General features: G+C 40.2%; 1 protein-coding gene across 2 annotated transcripts; it reads right to left on the bottom strand.

Annotated features, from left to right (window-relative positions):
• Positions 1–295: 295 nt before the first annotated feature.
• Positions 296–14,223, bottom strand: usp40 (ubiquitin specific peptidase 40). Of its 2 annotated transcripts, none has more exons than XM_042501034.1 (31): positions 13,532–14,223; positions 13,162–13,229; positions 12,956–13,069; positions 11,129–11,293; positions 10,785–10,931; positions 10,395–10,538; positions 9,926–10,054; positions 9,576–9,692; positions 9,350–9,457; positions 9,029–9,223; positions 8,742–8,880; positions 8,463–8,544; positions 8,116–8,287; positions 7,933–8,017; positions 7,772–7,842; positions 7,255–7,664; positions 7,025–7,175; positions 6,854–6,914; positions 6,381–6,434; positions 6,073–6,161; positions 5,804–5,890; positions 5,677–5,713; positions 5,494–5,558; positions 4,794–4,868; positions 4,470–4,706; positions 4,133–4,251; positions 3,933–3,998; positions 3,627–3,837; positions 2,626–2,721; positions 2,429–2,523; positions 296–2,096 (listed from the first exon to the last, which is right to left on the bottom strand). In XM_042501034.1, the coding sequence occupies exons 1-31, from the start codon at positions 13,725–13,727 to the stop codon at positions 1,988–1,990; spliced, it is 3,894 nt and encodes a 1,297-aa protein (XP_042356968.1). In that variant the 5' UTR covers positions 13,728–14,223; the 3' UTR covers positions 296–1,987. The 2 variants fall into 2 exon arrangements, with proteins under 2 accessions (XP_042356968.1, XP_042356969.1); XM_042501035.1 differs by having other exon boundaries at positions 8,742–8,877.
• Between the last annotated feature and the right edge of the window lie 1,191 nt (positions 14,224–15,414).

Raw genomic sequence — 15,414 nt, 5'->3', positions numbered from 1 at the left:
ACTGAGTCCTGCAGCTTCTCTGCCTGCAAAATTAATACTGTGACAGAGGGCGGGGACTCGAGCTGCAGCGAGAAAGCTGATTGGATGTTCCAGACGCTTCGCGGGCTGTGATTGGTCAACGCAAAATGTGCCGTTAACATTATTGTAATATGAATAACGAATGTGCTGTGTCGTCTCCGTGGTAAACATGAAAATAAAGACAGTTTTTGGTAATTATTTACCACTAAAATGCTTTACTTTTTCATATTTTATCATTATCACATTACAAAATTACACAGAGATAAAGAAGGGGTTCAGCCTAATTAAAATGACATGACTGACAGTTGCTACTGTATACCTTTATTATTCATAAAATATTTCCTGCAGATTCAATCTGACACCAATACAAACAGAAATCCACTGCCATAACACAGCGAGCGATCAATAACACCAAGGATGTAATCAATAACACTAGTAAATGATGCAAAATGAAATCTCACTATTGCTGAGTATATTGTCAAAAACGAAGAAAGTTAAATTTATACTTGCAAACTCTTGGCACTGATTAAGGCCAGATTTTAAACATGAAACAAAACCTGCAAGCAGCGTTGCGAAAATATTTGTAACAAATCAAATTTCACTTCCAAAAAACATATCACAATTCACACAGTGCCAAAATTATTTTGTCACCTTTTTCTTCAAATAAATGATCCATCAGAATGATTTTCACTTCCCTGAAGTTCACATATAGTGTATGCAAATGAAACATTAAATGTTTCCACAGCGATTTACATAGTCAAGGAGAAAGTGGCAGAAAAGATCTTAACTGTGGTGTTTTACAGTACATTTCTGGAGCAGCAAATTCATCTGGTGCCAACGACAATTACATAACAAAATGTTTGGCTCCATAAAGATAGAGGTGAAAGTGAAGACAGTCCGCTTTAATTTTCACCTCTAAAACAGGGGGGTGATAATGTCCAATACATTTATAGAATATGACTGGAACACACAAAGGCAGTCAATCTATTTAACAGTTAAGTGAAAAATGCACTGTGCTTGACTCTAATAAAGCGGGGACTTTATGTTAGGAAAATAAAGTTTTGAAGAACTTGAGGGGAAAAACAGACAGGGCTGCAGAGGTAGAAAGAGAGAGGTAGAGAGCGAGGTAGGGAGGACAGAGCAGCACCAAGGCTTCTCCACATTAAGGCCCATCTCTCCTCTCCTTTATCAACCTAAAACAAGCCCATGATCCAGATAAACGTTTTTGTTTTCTGCGCAGTGACAGGTTTATCATAATAATGACCATCACTTCAAACACTGTATGAGCGACAACACCTAATGGTGGTTGATTCCTAACTATAATGGCTCGTTGTACACAAGTGAAAAACTGAAGCCAAAGACGGTGGCTACAAGTATGCTTGCATCCTGATTGCAATAGTTTGTATAAAACTGTATATAGAAACTCCAGTTTGCACAAACGTCAGCACAGAACTGCCACCAAAAACACTCAAAGTAGAAATTCTTTTCTCTGGGCTCATACTTTCAAAATAATGTTACAAATTAGCTACTGATCCATGCAGCAACAACAAAAAAGGTTTCTTCAAGGTCACACAAGAAAAATGCAAGCAAACGGCAATTAATAATTGAACAAAGGGCATGTGTGGCGGTTATTGAAAGAGCTTGTATAGGAAGAGAGCAAAATGACTAATTCAGGAATACTGCATTATTTTGGACAAAACGCAAAACACAGTCAGTTATTAGAAAACAGCAAATCAAAGTGCCAGAGAAAAAATCCTTCTGTTTCACAAATCAGACAGGAGGTACGTCAGTGTTTTCAGTCAGGTTTGAAAAAATTGTAGAGAAATACAGTAAAAAACAAAAAGCAAAAAAGTGGCACAAGACTGACGTCGAGTGGATTGTCATCGTTGAAACTTGGCATCTGTGTGTGTGTGCACATGTGGGTTTATAGGTAGTTCTGATTTGTCCACACACCCACGGGAGCAGGGTGCTATCTGAACACCCCAACGTTGATCGACAGTGCTACTTCTGGTTTCCTGGATTTGGTTGGTCCAGTCTTCTTCTGTGGTCCATCGACAACAGAGCCTGCAGCCTGCCCTCTGAAAAATAAGTGAGGGTGAAATTATTTAGGATCTTCTGCCATAACATGAAACATAACCAGTTAACTTAAGGATTGATTTTAAGATTCTTTTAAGGCTCAACGTAGTTTGATTTTGGAGGTGATAAGGCTTGCTAGCACATTACCCATTTTTAAATAATTGCTTATAATGACTGCCATAAGCATAAAAAATGTCTTACAAATGTTGAATTATTTCCTGTACTCTGCAGTCAGTTCATGCAATTACATCTCGAAAGCCACGATAACAATTGTTACACCAAATACACAAACATTTTTCCTGCAGCTGCATGTGTCAAAATTAAAGAGACCCACCCTTTCCTGCGTTCCTCTGCCTGCTCTCTGAGCCTCTGCTGGCCTCGTTCGTCCTCCGGGGTGAGGAAGTCCCTGTTGTTATCAATCAAAAGATTCTGGGAAAAATATCAAGAACAGATTCGTTATTTTTTTTGTTTTTAAATAAAATCAAACCAAAATGGATGCCTTTTTAAGGCAAAAAGGGGTTTTATCAGTACCTTGATGCCAATTGTGTCGCCATCTTTGAGATGAAATGGTGCTCCTAGTAGTGATTCTGCCTTTCTCTTCTTTTTCTTTTTGGAAACCTGTTGGCTCTGAAAGCAAAAGATTTAAGACATATAATTTACTGATCATGTGACAATGAATAAGCAAAAAATACACTGACATTCTGGGATACTTCCGCTGCTTATGAAACAAACAAAAAAACAGTAAAACTGTGAACTGAATGACCAAGGTTGACTCTCCCATTGTTAGCCACTGTTTGCTACATTTCATGCATGCAACATTTCTTTCCAGTGCTCTTTCCAAACTCTCTGAAGCTTAACCACCTCCTCCACCAAGTTTTCTATTGACGAAGAGACTGCAAGTATACATTTGGATTTTGCCTGACATCGCCAGATTAACTTGCAAAGTGGTCTGAAACCTTTCAGCTCATTTTCAACATTTATCAACATGAGACGCAGGGCTACGGGAACCGTGACTGGGCGGACCTGGTGTAGATGGCCAATCACAGCACATTACAGTGGGAAAAAAATACACTTGCGCGACAAAAATATGTAAACTGCCTACACCGTGCAGAAATCAGGTGCTATTTTCTAAGTTGGTTCATTAAACTGTTTCCAAATCTTGTTAGAAGTACGGCAAACATCATTCTTCTCAAGAACAGCTCAAAGTGCAGTTAATTTCCTTCTTCTCTTGGCAAAAAAAATATACTGTTTACTTCATTCAATACCGAGGTGACAGTGGCGTCGACAGAAAGTACCACATCAGCTGCAGCCATCTTGGTTTTGTTCGAAAATGCCTCAGCAGCGCTCGCCGTTACTTTCTTTGTCTCAAACACTCCCTTTGTTTAATAAACTGCTGCAGAGGGGAACCTCATGCATCTGCCTGAGTAAAAACATTTTGAGCTTGTGTTTTCGTCTGGTTCCCAGGCAAATATTGATTTCCCTCAACACCTAGACCAGATTCCTTCCTCAGAAATGACTCTCTGCTGTCTTACCCAGTTTGAGATTTCCTCCCAGGTGTGTTTGTCCGGCTGGTGTTTGGCCAGCAGCAGAGAGTCGGGGGAGAGGCCGTAATGTGCAGCCAAACATGTGCGGAGAGAACGAGGGGAAGAGTCACGGGATGCATCCCAAACCAGCTCCTCTGGAGGGTAGAAACATCTCTCTCCTGGCATTCCCATTTTAACATTCAGCATCACATCTTTAGGACTTAAAAAACAGAAGGACATACAAAAAAGCAATTAAAAAGGGGAAAAACAAATATTTGAAAAGAAGGGTAATGGTGGTGACATCCTAAAGTTTACCCAAGATCCTCTTCTTTTAGCAGCTGTTGCACACAAAGGTCTGTACCACTGGTCAACTTTAACTTCCTGATCAGAGGGAAACAACCAAAAAAAATGGGTCAAAATGTCTAAATTTATCAATAAATGAAATTTGGTGGCCATCACATATTACATATTACACATATATGGGAGGAAACACTTTGACAGACAAGTGTTCATACTTGAGTGTGAGCTGCTGTCCTCTGAGGATTCGTGCCAGCTTCCATCCCTCAAGCTGCCACACACGCATGAACGCAGTGGTTGGCAAACACACATCCTGTAGGGCCGGCAGCGTCAACACCTGATACAGAAGTACACAATAAAGTAGAGCAAAAGGTTTATATTTAGTTAGAAAAGAAGCACAGAAATTAAAAAAGGGCAGTTCTCTATGTCCTACTGTAATGAGGACTGAAAACCACAAGAATCCAAGTGGGTTCATTTGGGGTCTTAAAGGATTACCTCACGAGTACGAGTCTATTAGCTCCTGCTTTCGATGTCCACATTTCCAACATACACTACCTGAGTTTTTAGATCCTCCAGCGTGGCTTCATCTGATATCTCCACTTGTCCTGCACTGCGCAGCTCCGCCATGTTGCCAGCACACAGAGGCGGTGAGTGACTGTGCGTTTCGCCTGCAGTCACAACCTCCTGCATTTGCTCCTCAGTGTGGCTGTTGTCAGTGTGGTTAAAATCCAGAGAAACTGCTGAGTTGCTTCTGGGATCTGGACACAGCCACACAGATAACTTGAGAAAACCCTAAGAAAAAAGGATGAAAACGCAGAATTAGAGAGGCAAAATTATAGTGTGCGATGAATCTCCAGCAAACACAAAAACATTAAGTACCTTTGGAGGAAGTTGTCCTTCTGTGACGACTAATGTCTCTCCATTGTTTATCTTCAGCTCTGACAGAGAGGCATCCTGAGATTAAAAAATATATATATGTTTTTTAAATGGTACACTTATGGCACACAAATACTGTTGCATATTTGTCAAATATTAGGCAGACGTTGGTCAAATTTATATATCTGCTTTTGGTTATATGCAATTTTATTACTTTGTTAGTATCCAGTCAATATTCCTTATGAATTTTTTCTGGGTGCTTAATATAAAAAACGTCCCTCCAGGGTTTCACAGGCTTTTTCTGTGATTGTTGCAGCCTAAAATCTCTGATCTCATGGCCTTTCAAAAAATGTTTGTTACAATTTTTTAGGTTTTTAAATTTTTTTTGTAATTTTACTGTGGGAGCAAGTCAACACTGCAAAAAATATTTGCTTTTGTTGTATAATTCATTAAATGTGTTCGCCTTGCTAAACAGTGTACTCATACGTTTGCGCAGAACATCAGTGAATTGCCTTGCACATTATTTAGCAGTAATTTTTGTTGGTAAATGTGAGATGTGTTGCACATGTCTGTATCTTAACAACCAGATACAAATATGTGTACAACCAATAATCAGGGTAAAATGAGTAAACAAAAGTTTGATATCTGCAAACAGTGTTTATGACGGTATGACATATTGTGCACACTACAGTCAAACACTCACCTCATCCATAATTGGCTCTCCAACCTCCTCACACCAATCGAGCCTCCTCAAGTGCCAACAGGTGCCTGCAAACACATTTAAATCACATTAACGACCAGTTAACAAGCACAAAAATTGTGTCTACAGTATGTGCAAGTTACATACAGTATAATAAGAAAACAAAGCAAAAAACTGTGGTTTTACCATCAAGTCCGACGGCATCCAGCATTGCTTTTAGACACTGTAAAAAACAATAAAAACATTTTTCTAAAAGCACACATACATATAATATAAGCACACAATGAGTGTTCCACAAAATAAGTTTCCTCACCTCTTTGACAGTGCAAGTTGCCTCCACAATGATGTCCATCTCCAAGCCAGCAGAGGGCGCCGTGCCCACAGAGAAGTGCAAGAAAAGCTGCAAAGCAAGAAGAAAACCTCTTATCGACATCAATCAAGCATTTTAGATGCTCGTAATTCTAAGTCTCAATTTGTTTTAAAATGTGGGAGAGGTTTATTGGTACTTAAAGGCTCTGTGACGTTCACCTTTGCAGCTGCAAGTACAAAGGATTTATTGAAGATATCAAATAAAAGACACACCTGTGTTGCCTTGGGGGCATTTCCCGGACACAGAGTCAGTGTGGTCATGAGTCGCACGCCTGCGTCCCGAACACTCAGCTCCTCACACACTGTCAGGTAAACAGGGTAAAACAACACCAGCGCGCTCAGTAAATGTGTTCTAAAACTTCAAAGACAGATGATGAGAAGAAAAATTACAAGCAGGGGGAGTACGTTTTAAACATTTAATGAGGGGGCAGTATAAAGGGATCTTAATATTTTGTTAAAATCAGGGGAATTTCCAGTTCTGCACCATTAAAATCACCCCCAGGGAACAAATGACGCAGTACCTGGAGGAAGGAGTTTCCCTGTGCAGTCCACCTGTCTCAGACAAAACTGTGCACCTGGTCAGTGAGACAAAAACAGCTGATTTAAAAATGTATACTTACATAAGAATATAAAAAATAAAAACCTATTATTCACATTTTGTGACTGCCTGAACAGTAGTTAAGATAAACTAGAATTACTGTCCTGCTGTTGTGTGCTTCTGTCAACCAGTCTAGTTGCAGTTTACATCCATGTCTGGATGATAAGATGATTCTTTATTTTCACAGAACTTTGTCTTGCATCCACAAGCTCTTAACAATCAACAGAATAGTAAAAAAAAAACAATAAAACCACATAAAAACATCTGTAAGGTCACCTTCCAGCAGTCATCAAAAAGACTACACTACGCTGGACTCATCTGCATATACTCTGTAATCGGGGGAGGGACCAGGAAATCCCTTGCAGACACACTTCAGTTTAACACGGAGCATCTTGCCTGCGGTTGGCTCCTGTAGCTGCAGCTCCTCTATGGCCCTCTGTTTCACCTCACACAGCAGCTATTAGAGAGACACAGTAAACAACCTCATTACTTTTTAGAAAAGAACAATGTGATGTTTAAATTGGCAGATGAGGAGCACGACCAGACTGCAGCACACACGTTACTGACCATATTTCCTGTAGCTGGAACCTTGATCCTTCTTCTCTCCTCTTCTTTCTCCCCTTCTCCTCCTCCTCCATGAGGTCGAAACTCCACCTGGAGCCAGCGGCAGTCAGATGGTGTAGTCACGGTGACGACATCTCCGTTTAGAGCGAACATGCTGACCAAAGTTAAGAAAACAGAAATAAGAATACACTCCTAAAGAAAACAGCACATACACACATTGCAGCAGATTGTACCTGCTGTCGAAAGACTGTGGCTCAAGCACCAACAGCGCGTCTCCGTCTTTAAGCGACAGTTCCTTCAGCGTCCGCTGCATGTCATCAGGCGGGAACACCCTCCATCCACTTGCCCCTCCTCCCTCTCCTGCCCCCTGCTCTTCTCTCTTCCCTCCCTTATGCTCCTGGCACAACAGACTCTCCTCAGGCTCCCCCAGTGCCTCCCTCACCTCCACAAGAGTCGCAGCACCTGCAAACCCTCTCGCCTCCTTTTTAAGGCCTGGTCCCCCATTTTCAAAACCTCCTATTTCCTCTTCACACTTCACCCCATCCTTCTCCTCCTGATCCCTGTCTTCCCCCAAAAAGGGTCTCACTACATTTAGCAGCACTGGCTCCCACTCGGCTCCAGTTAGGACAGTTGCACCACACACCTGAAGGGATAGCAAACGGTAAATAAGTCAGACATTTGAAATCTTGTCATGCGATCATGGTTACACTTCAGAAACTTCAGTAATTACTAAGAAAGTGTTGTATTCACCTCTCTGCCATTCCACACAAACAGGTCAGAGTTTGTACAAATACCTGCACTGTACAGGGAGACACTGTCATCTGCAAAGAGGAAAAACAACCATCATGTACTGATACATTTTGAAAAAACTTCTTCTATCCTTTGAGGTATTTTGCATTTAAGTGACTCACCTGTGAGGGTACTGTAGAGGTGTAAACCTGCAGGAAGACTCCTGGCCACAGTCAGAGCCATATCCCCCTCCCAGAGCTCCTGCATCTTAATAAACAAATGAACATATAAACAAAAAAAGCACATTTCTACTATTCTTCTTTTTTTTAAAACACAACAGAAAATGCTTTGGGAAATGCAGTTACCTGATAAATAGCTAATCTGAGATCTCCCACAGTCTTTCTACGGTCAAAACTGAGAGCGGTGCTCCCATTCTGCTCTTTGGCGATTGGTTGCAGAGCTCCATTTTCGAGCCTATAAGAGGGGGCCAGGTGGAGACGCAGCTCGATGGTGTTGTTCGTGGCTTCAAACTCCTCCCTGAAAAAGAAACAGTGCTGACTGATATTAATAAAGTCCGTAAGAAAACAATTTTATATCACTTGTGTTGATTCTCATGTATTTTGGCCACTGAAATGTGACATTCAAGAGTCAGAAGCTTCTAAACAGCTAAGAGTGTCATGTGTTAATAGTGTAATACTGTTTGTTTCTGTACCGCATGTTCTGCAGTCTGATGTTCTCGTCCTGAGCCATCTGGAGGAGGTTAAGAGGAACTTTATACTGGGGGTTGTTTAGAGCTGCAAACAGAGAAACAAAAGTCCTCTCATTACTTCATCATCTGTGTTCTTCAAGACAAAACTATTAATACACTGTCAAAATTAGATAAATGAGTAACTGATTGATTATTGAATCAAATCATACACCACTTTAATTTTTCTCCTCTCTTTCTCTGATCCTCTTATCAAATACGAATGCAAAACATGGTGTCCGTCACCTTCACTGGGCCTGTGCAGCTGTGTTTTTCTGTAGAACAGCATGTATGCGCTCTCTTTGCCCTGGAACTGCTTCTCTATATCAGACTCCCTGATGGAGGTCACCGTGGAGTCGTTCAGGTCAAACCAGTGGCTACCCTGCTGACAAACAGGAGGGAAAACCGTGAGAAACAGGCATCAAAGTAATCACACAATGTCAACCAGGAACAAAGACACAAAACAGAATTAAGATGATGTATTCTAAAAATCTTCACTAGGTCATTTTAAACCTTCAACTCTTCTCTTTTACCTCTTGTTCAGGCTCTGACTTCTGGTCCAGTCCTGCATGTTGTTCAGCAGCTCCTGAAGGGTCTAAAGGTGTTGAGGGATCGGTCTGCCCTGCTGGGCTGGGGGTCTCAGCCACAGGGCTTGGCGGGTTTGCCTTCAGTGCCACTCGAGTTCCGCTTGACACCAACATGAAAACATCATTGTGGGACTGCAGGAACTACAGCAGAGGAGAAACAGCAAAGAAACAACATTTAAATATTGGAATGAGCCCCAAAGAACACCAGCATATCATTAGAGATTTAAAGAAAACAGAAGAAGATAAAGACAAAGAAACCAAAAATACCTTTCCAATGGGACCATAGTGTTTTCTAAACTTTTTGCTCCAGGATGAGCCAATCTTGTCCATGAGTTTCTGTCCCAGCTGGTCCAACAGGACACTCTTTGATGGCTCCTAATGGACGGGAAAAGATCACCTCATTAATTAATTTGCTATACTACCTCAACCAAGAAAACACTACGAAACACACAAAATTCAGACTATTGAGGCTTTTTGATTGCTGTTGCTTTACCTGGGCAATAATCGCAGTGAGAACAGACAAAGGATCGTCTTCTTGTACTTTTGGCTCACACATTTTCTTCACCTCCTCCTTCACTTTCCTCTGAGTCTTGGGTTTGCATTCCTCCTCCTTAAAACAAAACACAGAGCCGATGCCTTATTTAACGCAGACATTGTGAGAAACTTCTTCTACATTGCTGATAGTAAGACACATCAAGAAAAATCTGTCAATTTGAGTTTTTAACAGTAACTTTATGAGGAATGAGTCTGTAATTATTAGCCATTACTGACATTTTATATTTTAAAAAGTGAGAAAAACTAATGACTGTTTATATTTAATCAAATATATACTGAGTTTCTCACCGGTGGCTCCCATCGGCCAAGCTGGTCAATGTCCCTAATATAAACATGGTAATGGCCGCCATAGCAGCCACCCTTGTGGATAATCACAGAGAACAACTCGTACGAGTAATCAGAGTCCTCTCCATCAGTCTGTAAGGTAGAAACACATAAAAATTATCTTATCAAGACATCCTGGAGCTTCAGAGCCTTCCTTGATGAAGATAACGTAAGCCTGAGGCCAAGAAAATGGAACAAAATTAACTTCAACTGAGGGTATTATTAATTATTCAACTTTATTTGAGAAACATTTTACTCTTAACATCATCAAGTTTTGTCAATCTCTTGTAAAGCACTTTGAAATAATTTGTCTTAAAGGAGCTGTATAAATAACGTTTAACTGACTGACTGATTCAACAGCACTTCAGAAGAGTCGTGTTTAATGTGCCTGATCTGAAAAGAAAAGAGTTCAGTGTTAAAGTCTGTCATGTACCTCTTCACAAAATGGCCGCAGGTTGATGTTTAAGGGGAAACTGTAGCGTCCCGTCTCCTTGTATCGCTCTAATTTGGCAAAGTCAAAGCTGAATCTCAGCAAAGACATAGTCATGAATGGAGGGAGCTTCTTCAGCTTGGCGGACTGAAAAGTAGGAAAATTTGTTATTTGTGAACAGAAAAAAAATCATTTTTTGCTGTAAAAACGAAACAAATGTTTATACACAGTTGAATTTTTGAAACATGTTTAGTTTTAATGCTTCCTACTGCTCAATTGTTTAACACAAGGCTTGTTCGAAAAGGAAAATGAAGGGGAAAAAAACATTAAGATTTCTTAAGGTTCACTATATTATAACTTCTTTTACTGTGCTGACACAGTCTGAGAGCTGACCTTGGCAGCAGTGACCAGCCTGTCACACTGTGCGCAGCGGTACAGGTTATTGCCCTCAAACATCTCTTCCTCCACAAACATGTTCCACAAGGCCTCCTCCAGGCTAGACACGCCACAAACACACACCGTCAGGTCCAGGAAGTCCTCCTAAATGAGATAGAAAAACAGAACTGGGTAAACTGACATCTTTTTTTTCACTAGGATAACTCCCATAATGTCAGTTTTGCTAAAACTTACTGAGCCATAAACAAAGAATTGTTTTCAACAGTATCTAACGGACAAATATAATTAATAAAATAAGCCACATCAGAGAGGCAGATAAAACCCTGCATACGTGGACACACCTGTCTCTGGCTGATGTTACCACACTCTTTGCAGACAATGCTGTTGACAATGGTCCCATGGTACAGCTGGTGGATAAATGTACTACCAGTAGTGCCCACGAGGGAGTGCTCCAACGCACTGAACAGAATCCTGTTCAGCTCCTGCACATCATGCTGGTTTGTTCCCTGAAAGAGACCAACAAACCGAAAAAAAGGATCACATTAGTGACATTAAGACAACCGCTGTGTCCTCATTCCATACTATGAACTAGGACTGGCTATTGTTTAAAGAAATGATGATACCAGTACCTGCGACCAGTAGAGCTGTTTATTTGATACCTATAATGTGAATGGAGTGGCATGTAGTACAGGCATACTTTTGAACATTATGGTGGCATCTCGGCATGCTGAACTGCTAACTGTCAAATACGACACTTAAAATTCACCACACCACAGACTGTACAGGTTGTAGCTGCTACAGGAGTCTGAGCTCAGAACTGGGGACGGTTGTGACGGTCCACCCGGCTGCACACATGCAATGACAGTGATAACTGTTGGCTTCACACGGCTAACAACACCCAATGTTATTAAAGGATTTAACAACAGTATTGAGCCATGTCGGTGCTGATGTGAGTTTGTTGGGACTTTTAACAGTTCAGCATCTGCCTGGTTAGCACAAGCTGACACCCAACACTGAGCTGACTGTTCACCTGAAGAAAATCAGCTCTGGAAACCGCAGCATCGTAAAGTTTGCTGATCCATCAGGGAGTCGATACGGTGCGGCATCAGTCCGCAGCATAAAAATGATTTAATGCAGATATCGTTTATTTATCGATTATTTCGCTATCCAGCCCCATTATAAACTAACAACATACAATACATACTATGTTACAATTTTCTTAGTATATTGTTTTTATATTATTATTGAAGACATCAGTGTACTTCACCATTTATTACAAACAAGAAAATATACATTTGCACTGATGAACAGCAATCAAACTTCATTGAAATAGCTAAAAGGCTGTTAAAAGCTTCACAATTTCTTCTGAGCACTGCATTGTGAGACAATAATTAATGTAAAAAGGGTAGGTGCTATAAGTTAAGGCTTCAGACTACACCTTTTCAATACTGTTTTTTGTTTTGTTTTATGTGTTGTTTTTGTTTATTTCTGTTTTCAGTGCTATAAAAGCAACAACTTATTGTTTATTTATTGTATATTTAGTTGTGTATTTGAGTTTTAGAAGTTGTAAAAATGACCAAACTAAGGTAAAGTAAACTAAAACTAAGCTAAACAGTGTCTATCAACAGATCACTCAAAATACAAGTGGATTTAAAATGCAAATTGACTTTATTGAGCATACTTAATTCTGTCACTGTATCATCATGAATGTTTAAAACCTCTCTAAAACACAGCATGCACCTCTTTCCTTTAAACCCATCCTTTACGCACTGCAACCCTTTAAACATTTCTGTCTATTATTTTCATAGTTACACCCACTTTCCATTTTGATTAGTTTTAGAGCTTTGGTTGCCATTGACTCACATCACTGTATGTGCAGTCCTGACCTGGAAAAGGTGCTATTTATGTCCTGTGGCAAATTCTGTGAATGTTTCCTTCTGTTCTGCCTGTTCACGTATTTAGTTTGCATGAATGCAGCTGGGATGCCTCCAGTAAAATGTAAGTCAAACCAGGTTGCCGGCCTGACCCGACAGCAATTTAAAATCCATTTTTGCCTATTTCAGCATGCAATTCCTGGTATGACTGGCAAGTAAATCGATCAGTGAGATGAGAAGTGTAACCTGAGCCTCTCTTCCCCTCTCGCTCTGACAAAGATAATGGACACAGACCTCACTGCTGTTCCAGCCAAAACTGTCAGTGAGGTCGGCAGTAGAGGCGCTCTGCTGGTCCACCAGAAGCAGACTGGAAAACAGTCTCTGTAGCTCCAGTGGGATCACTCTGACCTGAGGAAAACAAAGAAAAAATTTCATTACATTGCATAAATACATAAACGATAAATGTGTGGTTACAGCTGCAGGTGTTTTGCAACACTTACTTTGGCCCCTGGTTTCTCTTTGTCTCCCAGGCATCCTAATTCATCTGCCCCCAACTTAAACAGCTCCTCTGTAAAGACACACAACAAATATGACTGAATGAATGTTTTATTGTTGTGTCATGCAAACACTTATGGCCAGCCCACAAAATCAAAACAAGCCAGGACCAGTCCATTGTACAAATTATCAGACAACATTTAAAAGAGAGAAAATGGAGCAAAGCAACAAAAGCATCCTGTATAATCAGATTATCATTGTGTAACACAGTTTGTGGATCACTCAAAGTGGCATTTACTGTAGCACTTGAAAAAAAAAAAAATTAAAACGAGTACTAATTAATCCCATCTCACTCTAAGTATAACCTGGCCTTACCTCTGAACTCTGGGGTGAACAGCAGGGTCTGGAGCAGAGAGTTGAGGTAGCAGGTGCCCCCCTGGTTCTTGATGCCGCACAGATTGCTTCTTCCTCGGGGTGGAGGTGGCTCGTCTCCCCCCTTTACAACTCTCCCCCTGGAGGTGCTCGAAGAGAAGCCATCCTCCTCCTCTTCCTCGAAAAGATTCCCAAACATGCTGTCTGAGGTATTATCTCCGTTTTCTCTGAGTTGTGCTCTCGTAGTAAATCGTGTGTTGACACTGTAATGTGCCCTCTTGCTATCTCATCTTGGTTTTGCCGAGTTCTCTGTTGACAATGGCCGGACTGACTCTGAAATAAGAAGACTTCACGGGGCTAAACATAGCGACTATGACCGGGTGTAGCTTAGATGCGTTTGGCTCGCAGAAATGTTGTTTAGCTAATTTAGTACGCTTAAAAAAAAATAGGCAAATCAGTCCGACACTGATGTGCAGTTTGACAGCTCAGCGAAAATGGGAGAAAAAAAATCAGGCTTTCACTAACGTTAACGGTCACTGTCACTACGACTAGACGAAAATGGCGTCTTCTTACCGAAACGCCAACGGATTATTTAACGATTTTTTATACCGTGTAGCTTCTGATGCTAAATCCGTCTTCCTCTGTCTGTCTTAAAACAGATAAACGAAACGTAAATAAAAATACCGTCGGTGAACAGTAGGCAGCCATGTTTCTCTCTGGCAGAAAATGGAGCGGTGCATTATGGTACTTGAAGTATCCAACTCCGATAACGCGCATACTCTACTAATGATATCTTTATTTTTTTCCGCCAACACTCATGCATATCTTAAGTTTGATTTATTATAATTTCATTAATTTATTGTTACTTTATAAACAGCCATGAAAAATATTTTTATGGGTCTATTTTTTTTTTCACAACAGCAAGTAGTTATGAAAACTACATTTCCGGCAAGTCTAGGCTTGAGGTTATGGGGCTTGTAGTCCTCTATGGCAAACATATTTCACAGTTTTTAGTGTTCAGAGGTTGGAAAATATGTGCCCAGGGCCATGAGTGTAGACTAACATACCAATAAAATACCTCACCAGGATTTTGATCTGCCACAAATTGACTGAAATTTATGTGCTTTTTTGCTGCAGGGCATGTTTACCACCATAGAAATATGTTTGCCACCCTTGTTGCTGCCCTACATACTCTAAATGAACATAGCTGAAGGTGAGCCAACACATAAACAACTCTTATCTTTCATTTAAACATATTAAATCTAGTTTATTGTAATTTCAATAATTTAATATACAGTTTAATAGATAATTCATGCTGTCAGAGGCAATAAGTAACAATCAGTCCAATTAACATAAACCAGTTAATAAACAAGATGTTAAATATCATTAATGTTTTGTTTTTGCAGAAATGTGAAAAAAAAAAAAATTACAGAGTGCATCTTGAGTTGTATTCATTTCTGTCAAACAATACAAACAAGTAGATATATTCTCGTAAAAACATGGTGTTCAGGAAAGTTGTGTTAAAACGGGGTGCAGTTCAAGGGCATAGGTTTTGTGTTAACATTGGGAGAGACATATATGAAATGGAAGGTTTGGGAATCCCCGCCAGAAAATTTTGAGCGTCAAACATGTAAATTCCTGCATTCTGGTGAATGTTTTGCACCAATATGTGCATTTTCTACATCAGTTTATGGTGTCGAAGCAAACTACTTTCATGTTTTTACAGTTGATATTGTTGGGTAAATGTATGCAGGGCTGATCATTATACCAAATTCCCCAATCCAAGACCTCTAGGATATTTCTGAGCAGTCACCATAAAAAGTCTCTGAAATTTTCTCATTTCTCATTTTCTCATTTTTAATGTATCTAAGTTTTAAATAGTAATT

This window comes from Plectropomus leopardus, chromosome 14 (assembly GCF_008729295.1).
Source record: "Plectropomus leopardus isolate mb chromosome 14, YSFRI_Pleo_2.0, whole genome shotgun sequence".
Classification (NCBI taxonomy): Eukaryota; Metazoa; Chordata; class Actinopteri; order Perciformes; family Serranidae; genus Plectropomus; species Plectropomus leopardus.
The sequence above is the reverse complement of the archived record's forward strand: the minus strand, read 5'-3'. Positions and strand labels throughout refer to the sequence as shown.